Source organism: Vanessa cardui, chromosome 6 (genome assembly GCF_905220365.1).
Source record: "Vanessa cardui chromosome 6, ilVanCard2.1, whole genome shotgun sequence".
NCBI classification, from domain to species: Eukaryota; Metazoa; Arthropoda; class Insecta; order Lepidoptera; family Nymphalidae; genus Vanessa; species Vanessa cardui.
This window is the reverse complement of record NC_061128.1, coordinates 15,483,114-15,495,825: the sequence shown is the minus strand read 5'-3', so window position 1 is coordinate 15,495,825 and position 12,712 is coordinate 15,483,114. Positions and strand designations below refer to the sequence as shown.

Here is a 12,712-nt window from a genome sequence, read left to right as displayed (position 1 = left end):
GCGCGGTCGGGCGGCGTCGGAGGCCGTCGGCGCGGGCGGCGCGGCGTCTATTTATTGCGCAGGGCGCTGTTTCTGGGCCGATTCGCAAAAAATTTCATTTCCAGTTCGTTGCTCCCGATCGCTCCCGAGCGACGTTTCTGGGTTGACAGTCTCGTCTTAACGTTTAAACTGACTAATGGGTCCGTTAAACCAGACTTAATGGGTTACCGTTGTTCAGACTTGCCTATTTGTTATCTCGGGCGTCGCGGCTGTCTCGCGACGCTTTTACTGGTATTGATTCAGGGAGTTGAATCACGTCCACAAGACGTAAATTAAAACACTACGATTACTTTTCAATAAATTTATTTCACATAATTACAGGACAGATTATTTTACAACAAAAGTTCGAAACGATGACAGAGCGAGTTAATTTAAAATGTTGTCATACTTGAAATACACAAAAGTATACCAATATTTACTATATGCAAATAATTTGTTCAAAAAAAACATAAAAACCTTAAAACTATGAACACAAACCAGATCTATTTGTTATGATATAATACCAATATATGCATGTAAAAATAATGTAGATTTTAATAAAATGAAATAGGCAAATAAATTTATATAATATTAATAATAATTAAACACTAAAAAAATTCAATATGACAATAATTTGTGTTATATAATAATTGTATCCAAAAATAAAACTTATAATTACTAATACCTTTTACAAAATAAATATACTTTGCATAGCGGTCGTATGGTTACACAATGTTTTGTCGTCTTCTTTCAAATATCCTATTACTGATGAGGGAAAGAGATAAAACTAAGCAGTTACATGGTGTTTCTAGCTATAAAATATGTTATAAGGGCATTATTCTTTATTTCGACTAGACGTTTTATATAACTAATATAACATTTAAATAACATGTATAAATACTTAAACAACATTAAATTAACAAAACATTGTGTTGTGCGTTTCACACCTAACTATACGTGAAGCTATCCTTTTTAAATTCTAAACATTAGACAGAGATAGCAAGTTGTTTTACTGTTTAATTCATAGACATTATATTTAACTATATAAATATGAAAACCAACGCCCTGACTGACTATCAGCGCATAGCTTTAAATTATAAGATATAATTACTTAACATTCTTAGGAAATCTTTGTTTTATGTAGTGGTAACACTTGATGGCGTCGGTGATCTCCCTGTATAGTCTATTTTGTCCACTTCGGGACAAATGAATACAGCTTGTATACACGTATTAGGGATTCCACAAATATTTGGCGCTGAAAATACTGTGATGCATATTTAAAATATATATGTAGGAAAACGTTTAACCCGTAATATATTAAATTTAATTGAGTGACAATTATACTACTATTAGAAGACTTTAAGAAGGCAACCGTTGAATATGAATCCTTGGTTTGTAATATACAGCTTCAATTCACATTATTATAATTATTATGTGGTATTGTTGAGTTACCTTTGAGTATAGTCTTCATTTGGTAAAGTTGAAATGTATTAAGTTAATTATGTAGTATACGTAATTATTATACGAGTATATAAACCCCATTATTAGTCGTATTGGGTTATTAAGCTTAAATTCTTTTTAGAATACTACTGCTCAAGTCGATAATCTAGTTTCTGATCTGTAGGTTGAATTACATTTAATATAATATTGTAAATACAATCTGGGTAAAGAATATTATGACTACTCAAGTCGCAGAGAGAGAAACGTACCAGAGCCATGACTCACATCGCCTCGGAGGGGTTAGAAGTCGAGCAGGGCCGGCTTGGTGTCGCGCGCGCACTTGAGGAGCGAGTGCATGAGCTTCACGAAGCCCGTGTCCTTGGGCTTCTCCAGGCCGCGGAGCAGGCGGTTCTTCATCACGGCGACGAACTCGCGGTTGCTCAGCTGGCCGTCCACTGCGGACACGAGCACACGTTAGCGGGGCGGCGAGTGGGTGTGTGGGTGTGTGTGTGTGTGTGTGTGTGTGTGTGTGTGTGGGGGGGGGGGGGGGTGTTACGCACGGTTCTCGTCGAAGATGGTGAAGACGACGCGCACGTTAGCGGGGCGGCGAGCGGGGCGGTGTGTGTGTGTGTGGGGGGGGGGGGGGGGGGCGTCACGCACGGTTCTCGTCGAAGATGGTGAAGACGACGCGCACGTTAGCGGGGCGGCGAGCGGGGCGGTGTGTGTGTGTGTGGGGGAGGGGGGGGGGGGCGTCACGCACGGTTCTCGTCGAAGATGGTGAAGACGACGCGCACGAGGTGCGGCTGCAGCGCGACGCGCGCCACGGTGCGCGCCACGTGGCGCAGCGTGGGCGGGTCGATGGACGCGCCCGCGATGTGGTAGAACGTCAGCGCCGTGTCCACGTCGTTGATGTTGTTGAGCAGGTGGAAGAACTGCAGGTAGTCCTCGCGCGTCACGCCCACGCCGTGGTCGCGGAACCTGCAACGACACGCGCACGCTCCGTCACCGTCACCGTCACCGGCCCCGGCCCCGGCACCGGCCCCGGCGCCGACTTACATCTTCTTGACGCGCTTGAGCATCCTGGCCTTCTTCTTGGCGGGGTAGCCGGCGTACGCCAGGAGGAGCTCCGCGAAATCCGCTTCGGTGATCCGCCCGTTTTCATCTGAAATATTAAACGAAACAACTTGAAATAGGCTATTTGACAATGCGAAAAATAAATTGTGAATTATTGTAATCAGTGTAAATTATGAGTTTAAATATGGTTATTTACTAACGAAAGTTGAAAATAATACTTGATGTATTCAAAAATCCATAAATAAAAATGCATTTTTTCAAACGTTTGTCACGTGACACAAAACGCTCCTGATTGGCCGGGCTTATGATGAAGTCACTTTCTTGTAAACTTTGCTTTTCTACTATATGTACCACAGATTAAAATACAACAAAGTGACGTCACCGACCCCATTGCAGCGCCATATTGTCCAAGTAGCGTTTTTGCGCGCTGTTTAAATATGGAATTTTTAGTATGATATTATTCGGCAAATATATGCTAGAAATAAAAAACACAACTTTACTGGGTTCCTCAACTTCTGCTAAATAATATAAAATGAATTTTAAAAACCAGTCAAATAGCCTATTAACCGCATACAATCTGTCGGAATGCACCTTACATATTGTTTCTGGACTGACAGTGGAATTGAAATGAACAAATGTGTACATTTAGTATCATGCGCTCCAAATAAGGGATATGGAGCTTTATACACTAATAGGAATGTCTGAGGGTGAAACCCCTCCTACTCGCTACTGACACTCTATTTATTTTCACACTTTAATGCCCATATTCAAATAAATTTAAGTTAGTCCTAATTCATTTGTAATTTAATCCAAGTTTCATAAGAAAACATTTCGAGCTCACGAAACCCACCCGGCTGTTTTCTTTGAAATTCGAGCGACAGAATCTCCCTCTGCAGCTGTTGCTGGAAGTCTAGAAACTTTTCAATCGTCAACTTCTCGTTGAGCTTGGGACCGAAGAAGTATGTAGTCAGCGCCGAGTTTATGCCCTGCAAAAGGAAAATTCTATGATTAATACTTGAATTCTTCGGAAAAGATGGCTAATTAGCCATAAATCCGCCCATTGTACAACCCATCAAATTGTTTTTATTTTTAGTATCATTTTCATATTTTTTTTGTGTTTAATCCTATGAATTGAATTATATGTATATTATTTTTGTGGTGAACAATATAGTATATTAACAATTGACAAATACAAATGAGACTTCATTCATTTCAAATAACGCGACGGTCACAATAATCACAGGAGTCGAGATGGCCTAGTGGCTGGAGTCGAGATGGCCCAGTGGTTAGAAATCGTGCATCTTAACCGATGATTGCGGGTTCAAACCCAGGCAAGCACCGCTGTTTCAAGTGCTTAATTTATCTCTATAATTCATCTCGTGCTCAGCGGTGAAGGAAAACATCGTGAGGAAACCTGCATGTGACAAATTTCGTAGAAATTCTGCCACATGTGTATTCCAGCAACCCGCATTGGAACAGCGTGGTGGAATATGTTCCAAACCTTCTACTCAAAGGGAGAGGAGGCCTTTAGCCCAGCAGTGGGAATTTACAGGCTGTTGTTGTTGTTGTACTTCCAGCATCGAGCCGGGAGATTCCACTGGCAGGAATCCCCAGGAGACTAGAAGAAGAATGATGAAATGATGTGTGCTTAAGTAGCGTGGGTTGCCTTGAAGGTGTTCCCGGTGTTGGCGTGGTCGCGGTGGCGCGAGCCGATGCTGCTCTGCTGGCGGATGAGCGCGGCCACCTTCTCGAACTCCTCGCAGTCCACGTCGCCGTCGCCGTTCAAGTCGAACATGCGGAACGCGATTTCGAAGTGCCGCCGCGACGCTGCAGACACCGGTTCGCGTGTTAAACGCTTTTATTGCGACTTCAATATACATTGTAAATAAATATATGAGACAACATCACATACATTACTCTGATCCCAATGTAAGTAGCTGAAGCACTTGTGTTATGGAAATCAGAAGTAACGACGGTACCACTAACACCCAAACCCAAGACAATATAGAAAACTTATGGTAATCTACATCGATTCGGCCGGGAATCGAACCCGGGACCTCAGAGTGGCGTACCTATGAAAACCAGTGTACACACCACTCGACCATGGAGGTCGTCAAAATTGTCATTCGCGTATTTATCTTATTTAGAAAGAAAAAAAAAAGAAAGAGCTGTTTAATAGGTCACGAAACACGATAAAAAGAATTAAAAAGAAATACAACAAAAATAAAAAATAAAAACAAAATTTACGTGCTATAATTTAGGTCTATTTACGGCTCCAAATATAACAATAATTGTAACTACATTATATCGATTTTGAAGTAGTCTAATATTTTTCATTTAAATTAACATAGAACTCTAAAAAATAATTTGAATACGCAATTATTGTTACCCCTTTTTTAATGCATATTTTATAATTATATTATAATTTGTTTTAAAATAGTGTTTTGTTTGAAGTCAGTTTTGCTTTTTGTTAAAACATTTATTTATGTATATAATACATGGAAGATATAGTAAAGAAACACAGGTCATAGGTAGCTGTTTGTGATATCGTAAATGAACAGATTCTGTAGTAAATTTAGTGTGAGTATTGTACCGGTGCGAAATCGGGGCGGATCGCTAGCTATGGATAATAACATTGATATATTACCTGGAATGCTCAGAATAGAGTATACCAAGAGTATACATTGTTGGTTCGTGACTTATGCAAGTGCTACTTCAGTTACACACTATCACTAAAAGCATATAAGTAACGGAACGTGTATCAACAATTGTCACTTAAACTTAATAAAAACGTAAGACAAGAAACAAATTAACAAACTATGACGTGAATATATATGTAAATATAATAGAAAGATGTATGAGCATTAATCTATATTTTAATGCGGCTTTACCCGCGCAAAATTTATAAAACTAGCTATAATTCAAAAACCGTCAACTCCCATTATAAACAACGCTTCGGTGGCATCAATACGTAGAACCAAGAGTAGTGATAATATCAAAACCTTTTATAAAAATCTGCCTTAATATTAATAGACGCAATATTATAAACACTTAGCATTGAATCTAATTATTATTTTCGAAATTAAACTATCAATATAAATATTTTTATTTACACGAAAGTTACATTTCTATGAATGTTAGATATATTGGCCGGTGTCAGTCAGGAAGCTTTAACAAAGTGTCTAGATGTGACATCCACGCGATAAATTATAAACTCTCAATCAAATTAAAACTGAGAGGTTATAACCGATTTTTATCGAAGGTTCATGCGTTTTGACCAACGGACCACCTCGAATTATATATACATTTGTATGTATATTAAAACATGCATTCGATAAGTATAATAAATTCTATGCCCTACACAATCAATCGTTTGTTCTACGTACGCGAGAGAAGATACAACGTAACCGTAAATACTATACGTTCAAACAAGACCCAAAGTTGGTTGATAAATAATTGTTATTGGAGTTGATCATATTTCACATTATTTGTATAACAATTTATTTTAAAAGCTAATTATTTCGTATTTTCTGATGCAATGTGATTTTTTTAGTTAATTCGTAAAAACTGGCATACTGACCCATTATGTTACTAAGTGGCGTGTTGTTGGCGTGCGGTTCGGTAATGTTAATATCTCAGTTAGACTATATTGATTCGCACGCTATCAGCGGCACGCTATGTGAATGAAAATAAATAAGCTCTTCAAAATTAGCGGCTGCCATTAGCACACCATTGTCGAGGGTAAAATAGGAACAACAAGAACGCATACGGCACGGCAAATGAGCCGTATTTATATACAAATATTAGTCAAAGGGGGATTGAACAGTGCGGCTCTTTGAAGTGACCTAGTGCAAATATTTGCGGGGGATATGTTTTATACTTTTTAGAAAACGGCGTGATATAATTAGTAACTTACGGCCGTGTCTAGTCTAATATTTACTTGTGGAACTGTTCAGATTTTATTAGATTGGTTTTGTAGTACACCACATTTATAGGCATAATGACATTTATGGTCGAACGTGACCCGATACCAAGAGCTAGTCCATTGTTACTGATGATTCAAAGGCACGACAAGAAATGAACAAGCATCATTTATTTCGTGTTTATAACAACAGATTCGGGAGCTGTTAAATAAGATGAGATCTTTGAGCAAATATTCACAATGTTGATGTTATTTTACTTAAAACTGCTTTCAAAGGGATTACGTTTAAAACGTTTGTAAAAGTTAAACAATGACTCGTCTTTTTTCAAGAGTCAAAAAGAAAAATCTAAGTTAATCTAAGCAACGTTTTAAGGTACTGCTCAATAAAACGTGTACCTACGTCATCATTTAAAATATCAAATTCTAATGAATGAACGTAATTAGTATCCCCATTACTACTAATTATTTCTAACATTTACGCAAATGTACGCCATATACATATTTTTAATGTTAGTATTGTAATTATTGTGTTTCATTTTCTTAAAATACTAAGCTTCAGAATTTAAATTCATAACTCATTATGACAAGTACTGAAATAAAAACACAATACAGCCAAGTGATTTATCGGCTTCTAGATAAAAATGAAGCTCGGCGGCGAGATCACAAAATCATTAAGTCCGCTCATGCTCCGTGCGCGGAGGCTGCGTCACTCGCTCTCCCGGCCCTCGAGTCGCGCGGTCAACGAAACACGAAACGCGTAAACAGTGGCGCGGAACATGTTCTAGTAAAGAGCAACGCCTGATTTCATTTTACGTATTACTTAAACTAATTTCAAACATTTAAAAACAATTCGTATACCACATGACGCGGCGACATGATATTCCCTTCGAAACGGCTCCGTTCGCGGATAAAAACAAAGGCCTTCCCGTGCCTGCGGTGCGGCGCGAAAACATTGACGTTTCTGTTTTGGGCGACGCTCTACATCGTCGTCATGAAAATGACCATCTTAAAGAGCAGCGGCAACCAGGCGCCGAGGGACTGGTCGATACCTGACAACTACACCAAGTGGCTGGTAAACGGGCCGTGTACTCGCGTGTTGTCTTTCAGTTGACGTTTTGATATTCAAACCTAGTGGGTTGACAGTTGCAGGGCCCGGCGCTGGGCGACGATAACGAATCGGATGAGATGACCGACAACGACTGGCTCGAGCCCGACAACGCGACTGTCACCGAATTGGAGAAGCGGGTCGTCCGGGTGCAAGACGTCTGCCGACAGCGATCCCTTCAGACGCAAAATATAAACAGCAAGGAGTTCTTCGTGGATCACGCCCACAATCTCGTTTGGTGCAACATATTCAAGGCGGCCAGCTCGTCGTGGTTGTACAATTTCAATATTTTAGGTACAGATATTATCTATAACTAATTATCTTTAACCGACTTCGATAAAGGAGGTTCTCAATTGATGAATTTTTTTTTATTATTTTACAGCCGGCTACGACAAGAAATTTCTCGCCCGAACGAGGCAAACGCCTTTAACACTAGCTCGAAAGAAGTTCCCGAGGCCGAGCGAGGAGGAACTCCGAGACACGATAGCGACGCCCGGGGTCGTCTCGCTGCTGGTCGTGCGGGAGCCCTTCGTCCGGCTGCTGTCGGCGTACCGGGACAAGCTGGAGAACATCACGCCGCCCTACTACAGGAAGCTCGCGCGGAAGATCGTGGCCGAGCACCGGCAGGCGGCAACGAAGGAGCTGGGGCCGATCAAGTCGTTCGGGCCGACGTTCTACGAGTTCGTCGCGTACCTGATAGCGAGCGCCCCGGCGGGCGCGGACGCGTTCGACGAGCACTGGGCGCCGTACTACCGGTTCTGCACGCCGTGCGCCGTCAACTTCTCGGTGGTGGCGAAGGTGGAGACGCTGGCGCGCGACTCGGCCGCGGTGGTGCGGCGGCTGGGGCTGGGGCCCGCGCTGGCGCGCCGCCGCGCCGCCAACCGCTCGCGCGACGGCCGCCGCACGGCCGCGCTGCGGCGCCACTACTTCGGCCAGCTGCGCCGCCCCATGCTCGAGCGCCTCCTCGACATATACGCCGTCGACTTCGACATGTTCGGCTACGACGCCGCCGTCTATCGCACTTACGTCAGGGACTAAACTGCTTGCGCTTTTTTTTTTTGTGTGTTGTGTATTACTGTTGGCCCTACTGGCCTTCACAGCGTCACCTGACTTTCGGGCGAGAACTAATGTCCCCTGCCCTGAGGTTGAGCGCGGGGCTCTAAATTAAAACTAAATTAAAACTAAAGTTCGTCCTGAGGGTGTCTAAACTGCTTGCGCACGTACCGGTCGTTTTTATTTGACTACGGCTAGAATACGTGGGTCGAAACACTCACTCGACAGCACCGTCAGCAGGAAGATGTAGTCGCTGAAGGTGATGAGGCCGGAGGATCCCAGCTTGTAGAATATCGAGTCCTCGTCTAGGTCCAGGTTGAGTCGGTGACTGATGGTCTGTTGGGGCGATTCAATCTTTTCACTTATGTTTTTTCTCGAGTGCAGTAACTCTAAGCACCTATATGTTATTCACTTGCAAGGCGCATTAAACTATGTCCTAAATAGTTTCTAAAATAAATACGAAAAATTTTCTAATACTATTCATCTAATTCCCATTCCAGAGGGTCATAAATGTTCTAACGAATATTGGTAAAGGTCAAAGATCAGTACCGATGCTCTACTAAAATAAATACTACATCTATATAAGTTCCTGTTGACGGAGGCTGCTACGGAGGCGCCGCTATTATTACATATACCGGCAGATAGAAAGCGCGCTACATCGTAAGACTACTTAGTATTAAAGTTTTGAAGCTCCTAATTTTAAATAATCGAAAGTTTTGAGTTCAAGAAATAGTAAAGAAAGCTGGAAAAAATCTACAAATTAAAAATGCTATAAAAACTGAAATAAAAGGGGTGTAGTCTAGTTTGTGGATGGGTACGGAAACAGGCCGCTAGTATTGTATCAGCATAGTGGGGACGAGAGATCAAAATCTGTGCGTATTATTAATAAAATAATATTACAAAGGAGTGAGCGCTAGGTATTTGTGAAGAAGAGGCGAATAGTCAGTACCTCATCCATGTTCTGAAAAGAAGAAACTGGTGTAAAGATAGTGCCCGTGCCAGAGAAAGAGAGAAAAGATACTATGTTGTTAGAATCGTTTAACCTCTATATTTAAACACTTTTCAGATATCAGTATAATAATTAGTTATCACCATTAATGAGAGTTTAATGTTTTTATAAAAAAAATCCATTATTAAAAATTCAATAAGTTACATGTTTTATTATAGATATAATAATAATTACTATTATATTATTATTATTATTGAAATGAGCATTATTAGATAGAGCATATATTATATATTGATTAATTGCATTATAAAGTGAAGTAGTAACAACTGGCGTTAATATATGTACACACATCAAGGACCGAGCAAGTATCTTGTGATAAAGTTACTTGCCATTGGCCTAAATACTGCAGAATAATAAAATGAATTAGTCACTTACTTTTGGATCATATCTTCTGTACTGATCTAGTCCTAAACCTGTGAATACAATCATTATATTAATAAAGGCTTTAAGCAACTGATGTCTTCTTGAACTATATTCTCAACAGACTTAGTGTACATGTCTTATTTAATTATTATTGAATGTTTGAGTAGTAGAGGCTGCTTCTGTTGCCTTATTATAATCCAACATGATTTAACAGAGTGAAAGGATTAACAAATTTGCACACATTTTACTGCATGTGATTGTAGCACTATTAACTTACTACTAGAATTTTATCACAAATAACTTTTTACATCCTGACTCGGGTTTTAAATCCTAAAAGGTTTAAAACCCGATCGATCTTCTAATAACTAAAAGGAGATCATTGCTACTCAAACGAGAATTGAAGCACTTCTGTACTTAATTATTGTTATTTCAAAGACACATTAATAAATTAAATCAAAGGATACACCAGCAGGACCCATAAATAATACTACCATCTGGTTGTTTGACTCCAGGTGTCATGGAACGGAGAAAATCATCCGGAGTCATGAATACCTCGTGCTGATCGTGATGTTGAGCTTGTAGAGTTGCAAAGTAACGAAATACCTTATCGGGCGTCGAGTATTGACGCATTCGGTTTTCATATTCAATTATCTATCCAGCAGCGTCCCAAATAAAAACATAATTATGACAAAATGTTTCCTGTACACAATATCTGTTACCTGGGCTCAAAGGGTATGAGTGACTTACAAGTTATTCTACATCAGTGACACTAGCTCTATTCTTGATTAAATGATCAGTGAGCCAGTGTAACCACAAACACAAGGGACATAACATTTCATATTTTGTATCATAAAGTGGGTCAGATTTCTTAGACTGCCAGTGACTATGGGTGGAATTGATCACTTAACATTAGGTCTTATATTTAAAAATGGATATATCCATTTGTCTTATTGATAAATTGCTTAATTAAAACCAGTATAAATAGAATAGCAAAATCCATTAAAATACCATCAGGCTGCTTCATGCCCGGCGTTATAGCTCTCAAAAAGTCATCAGGTGTCATAAACACTTCAGTATTTTCTCCATATGTTAACTTAACTGTCGCAAAATATCTGAATATTTTGTCAGGAGTCGAATAAGCTCTCATACGATTTTCATATTCAATTATCTGTCATAACAAAATAAAGAAAACAACTTAATAATAAAAAAATAAAATAGAACACAAAGAAAAATTACAATCTCTATTTACAGAGAAACTAAAAGTATTTAAATCAAAGGTAAATTAAACTATTTTAAACATAATGAACATTTTATTCACCTTTCTGTCCCTGAATCCAATTTTTTCTTTTCTGTATCTTTTTTTTCTTGTTTCAGTTTCATTCTCTGAGTCCGTTTTAGCAACGTCTTCAGCTGCAGTTATAGCTGGAAATACTTGGTATTGCAACCTACACAAAATCATTATATTGAACTTGATTGATTTTTACTGCTGCAATTAGGCTGATTATATTCTAAATACCTCGACTTTATATAAATACATATAGAAAATCAAATATTTCTTAATATAGAAATCTTATGAAAACAAAATGTATCTAAGACCACAGTTAGATAATAAATCATCCTTAACTTACCATATTTTATAAGACGTATACCCCACAACGCCTGCAGCTAATGAGTATAAAATGTATTTATAAGAATATTTTTGAAAACGGTCATAGTTATTGTTTTTTGAATCGCTATGATATTTTTGTAAATGAATGGTCGCTGGCGTAATAGACTTAGCAACTTCGCGAATGTGTTGAACGTTACGCACGGCTGATATATCTTTTGGTATTTTAAGAAGTCGAGAATACATTTTTGTAAGTGTAGCTAGAACTGTTAAAAGTCGAAATACATAGTCAAAAATAAACGTCTATTTATCGATGGATTGTCACGATTAATATTAAGTCTTTTAAAGCACTATTAATTTTATATTCAGGATACACTTATAGAAGCACTATGTGAATTAAATTTAAAAACAGGGATAACTTTCTTTTAAAAACAGGTTTCGTTCAGTTTTTGGAGATATTCTTGACAACTGACAAATGACAATTGACAGTTGACATCTGACAACAAAAGTCCATCATTCAGAGTATAGATAGTCAATTTTTTTTTCGACAACGAGTATATATTTTAAATTAGTAATTTAACTTAAGACCTTTAGAAGACAATCAGATGCCTTAAAAATGTTTTACTTTTAAAACAAGTACCTCGGAGTCTGCATTATCATAAGCAATTAATGTGACAATAACATTTAGTACTGTAATATAACTATAAATAACAAATTTATGATCATGTATTATAATTTACAATTATTATCAATATTTAATACATACGATTATTTTACATTAAGACTGGAAAATTCATATACAGACATATTAAAATATTTTAGCTAATAAACTGATACAAGTTTTACGCTTAGTTTATGGCCGATACAGGTATGTTGCTAATGGTAAATACAAATATAATTATTGACTGAGCTGTTTTGATATACATAGTGTTAGTCAATCAATTTACTACAATTTTCACAATTATCTAATAGAGTTATATGTAAATCAGTGGCGCCACCGTGTTAAATAAATACTATACCTGAAACCAAATTACCATGATAATAATACAATAACTTGATTATTTACTAATATTATTCGAGAAAAAGGGAATATTGCGTGAATAGAAAGAATATTGCATTCAT

General features: G+C 38.6%; 1 protein-coding gene across 3 annotated transcripts; it reads right to left on the bottom strand.

Moving 5' to 3' along the window:
- Positions 1-329: 329 nt before the first annotated feature.
- On the bottom strand, positions 330-12,085 carry LOC124530286 (calcium uptake protein 1 homolog, mitochondrial-like). Of its 3 annotated transcripts, XM_047104373.1 has the most exons (11): positions 11,613-12,080; positions 11,303-11,429; positions 10,993-11,152; positions 9,997-10,034; positions 9,562-9,573; positions 8,834-8,948; positions 4,199-4,359; positions 3,383-3,518; positions 2,515-2,620; positions 2,219-2,436; positions 330-1,913 (listed from the first exon to the last, which is right to left on the bottom strand). In XM_047104373.1, exons 1-11 carry the CDS (start codon positions 11,834-11,836, stop codon positions 1,759-1,761), a joined length of 1,452 nt encoding a protein of 483 aa, XP_046960329.1. In that variant the 5' UTR covers positions 11,837-12,080; the 3' UTR covers positions 330-1,758. The 3 variants fall into 3 exon arrangements, with proteins under 3 accessions (XP_046960329.1, XP_046960330.1, XP_046960331.1); XM_047104374.1 differs by lacking the exon at positions 9,562-9,573 and having other exon boundaries at positions 11,613-12,079; XM_047104375.1 differs by lacking the exons at positions 330-1,913; positions 2,219-2,436; positions 2,515-2,620; positions 3,383-3,518; positions 4,199-4,359 and adding an exon at positions 7,926-8,572 and having other exon boundaries at positions 11,613-12,085.
- Between the last annotated feature and the right edge of the window lie 627 nt (positions 12,086-12,712).

Excerpts from the sequence above, each read along its gene's own strand:
- LOC124530286 (XM_047104373.1), bottom strand. The coding sequence starts at position 11,836 with ATGTATTCTCGACTTCTTAAAATACCAAAAGATATATCAGCCGTGCGT. Across the intron at positions 11,153-11,302 it reads TTGGATTCAGGGACAGAAAG|ATAATTGAATATGAAAATCG; the intron begins GTGAATAAAATG and ends TTGTTATGACAG. Across the intron at positions 1,914-2,218 it reads CACCATCTTCGACGAGAACC|TGGACGGCCAGCTGAGCAAC; the intron begins GTGCGTGACGCC and ends TCGTGTCCGCAG.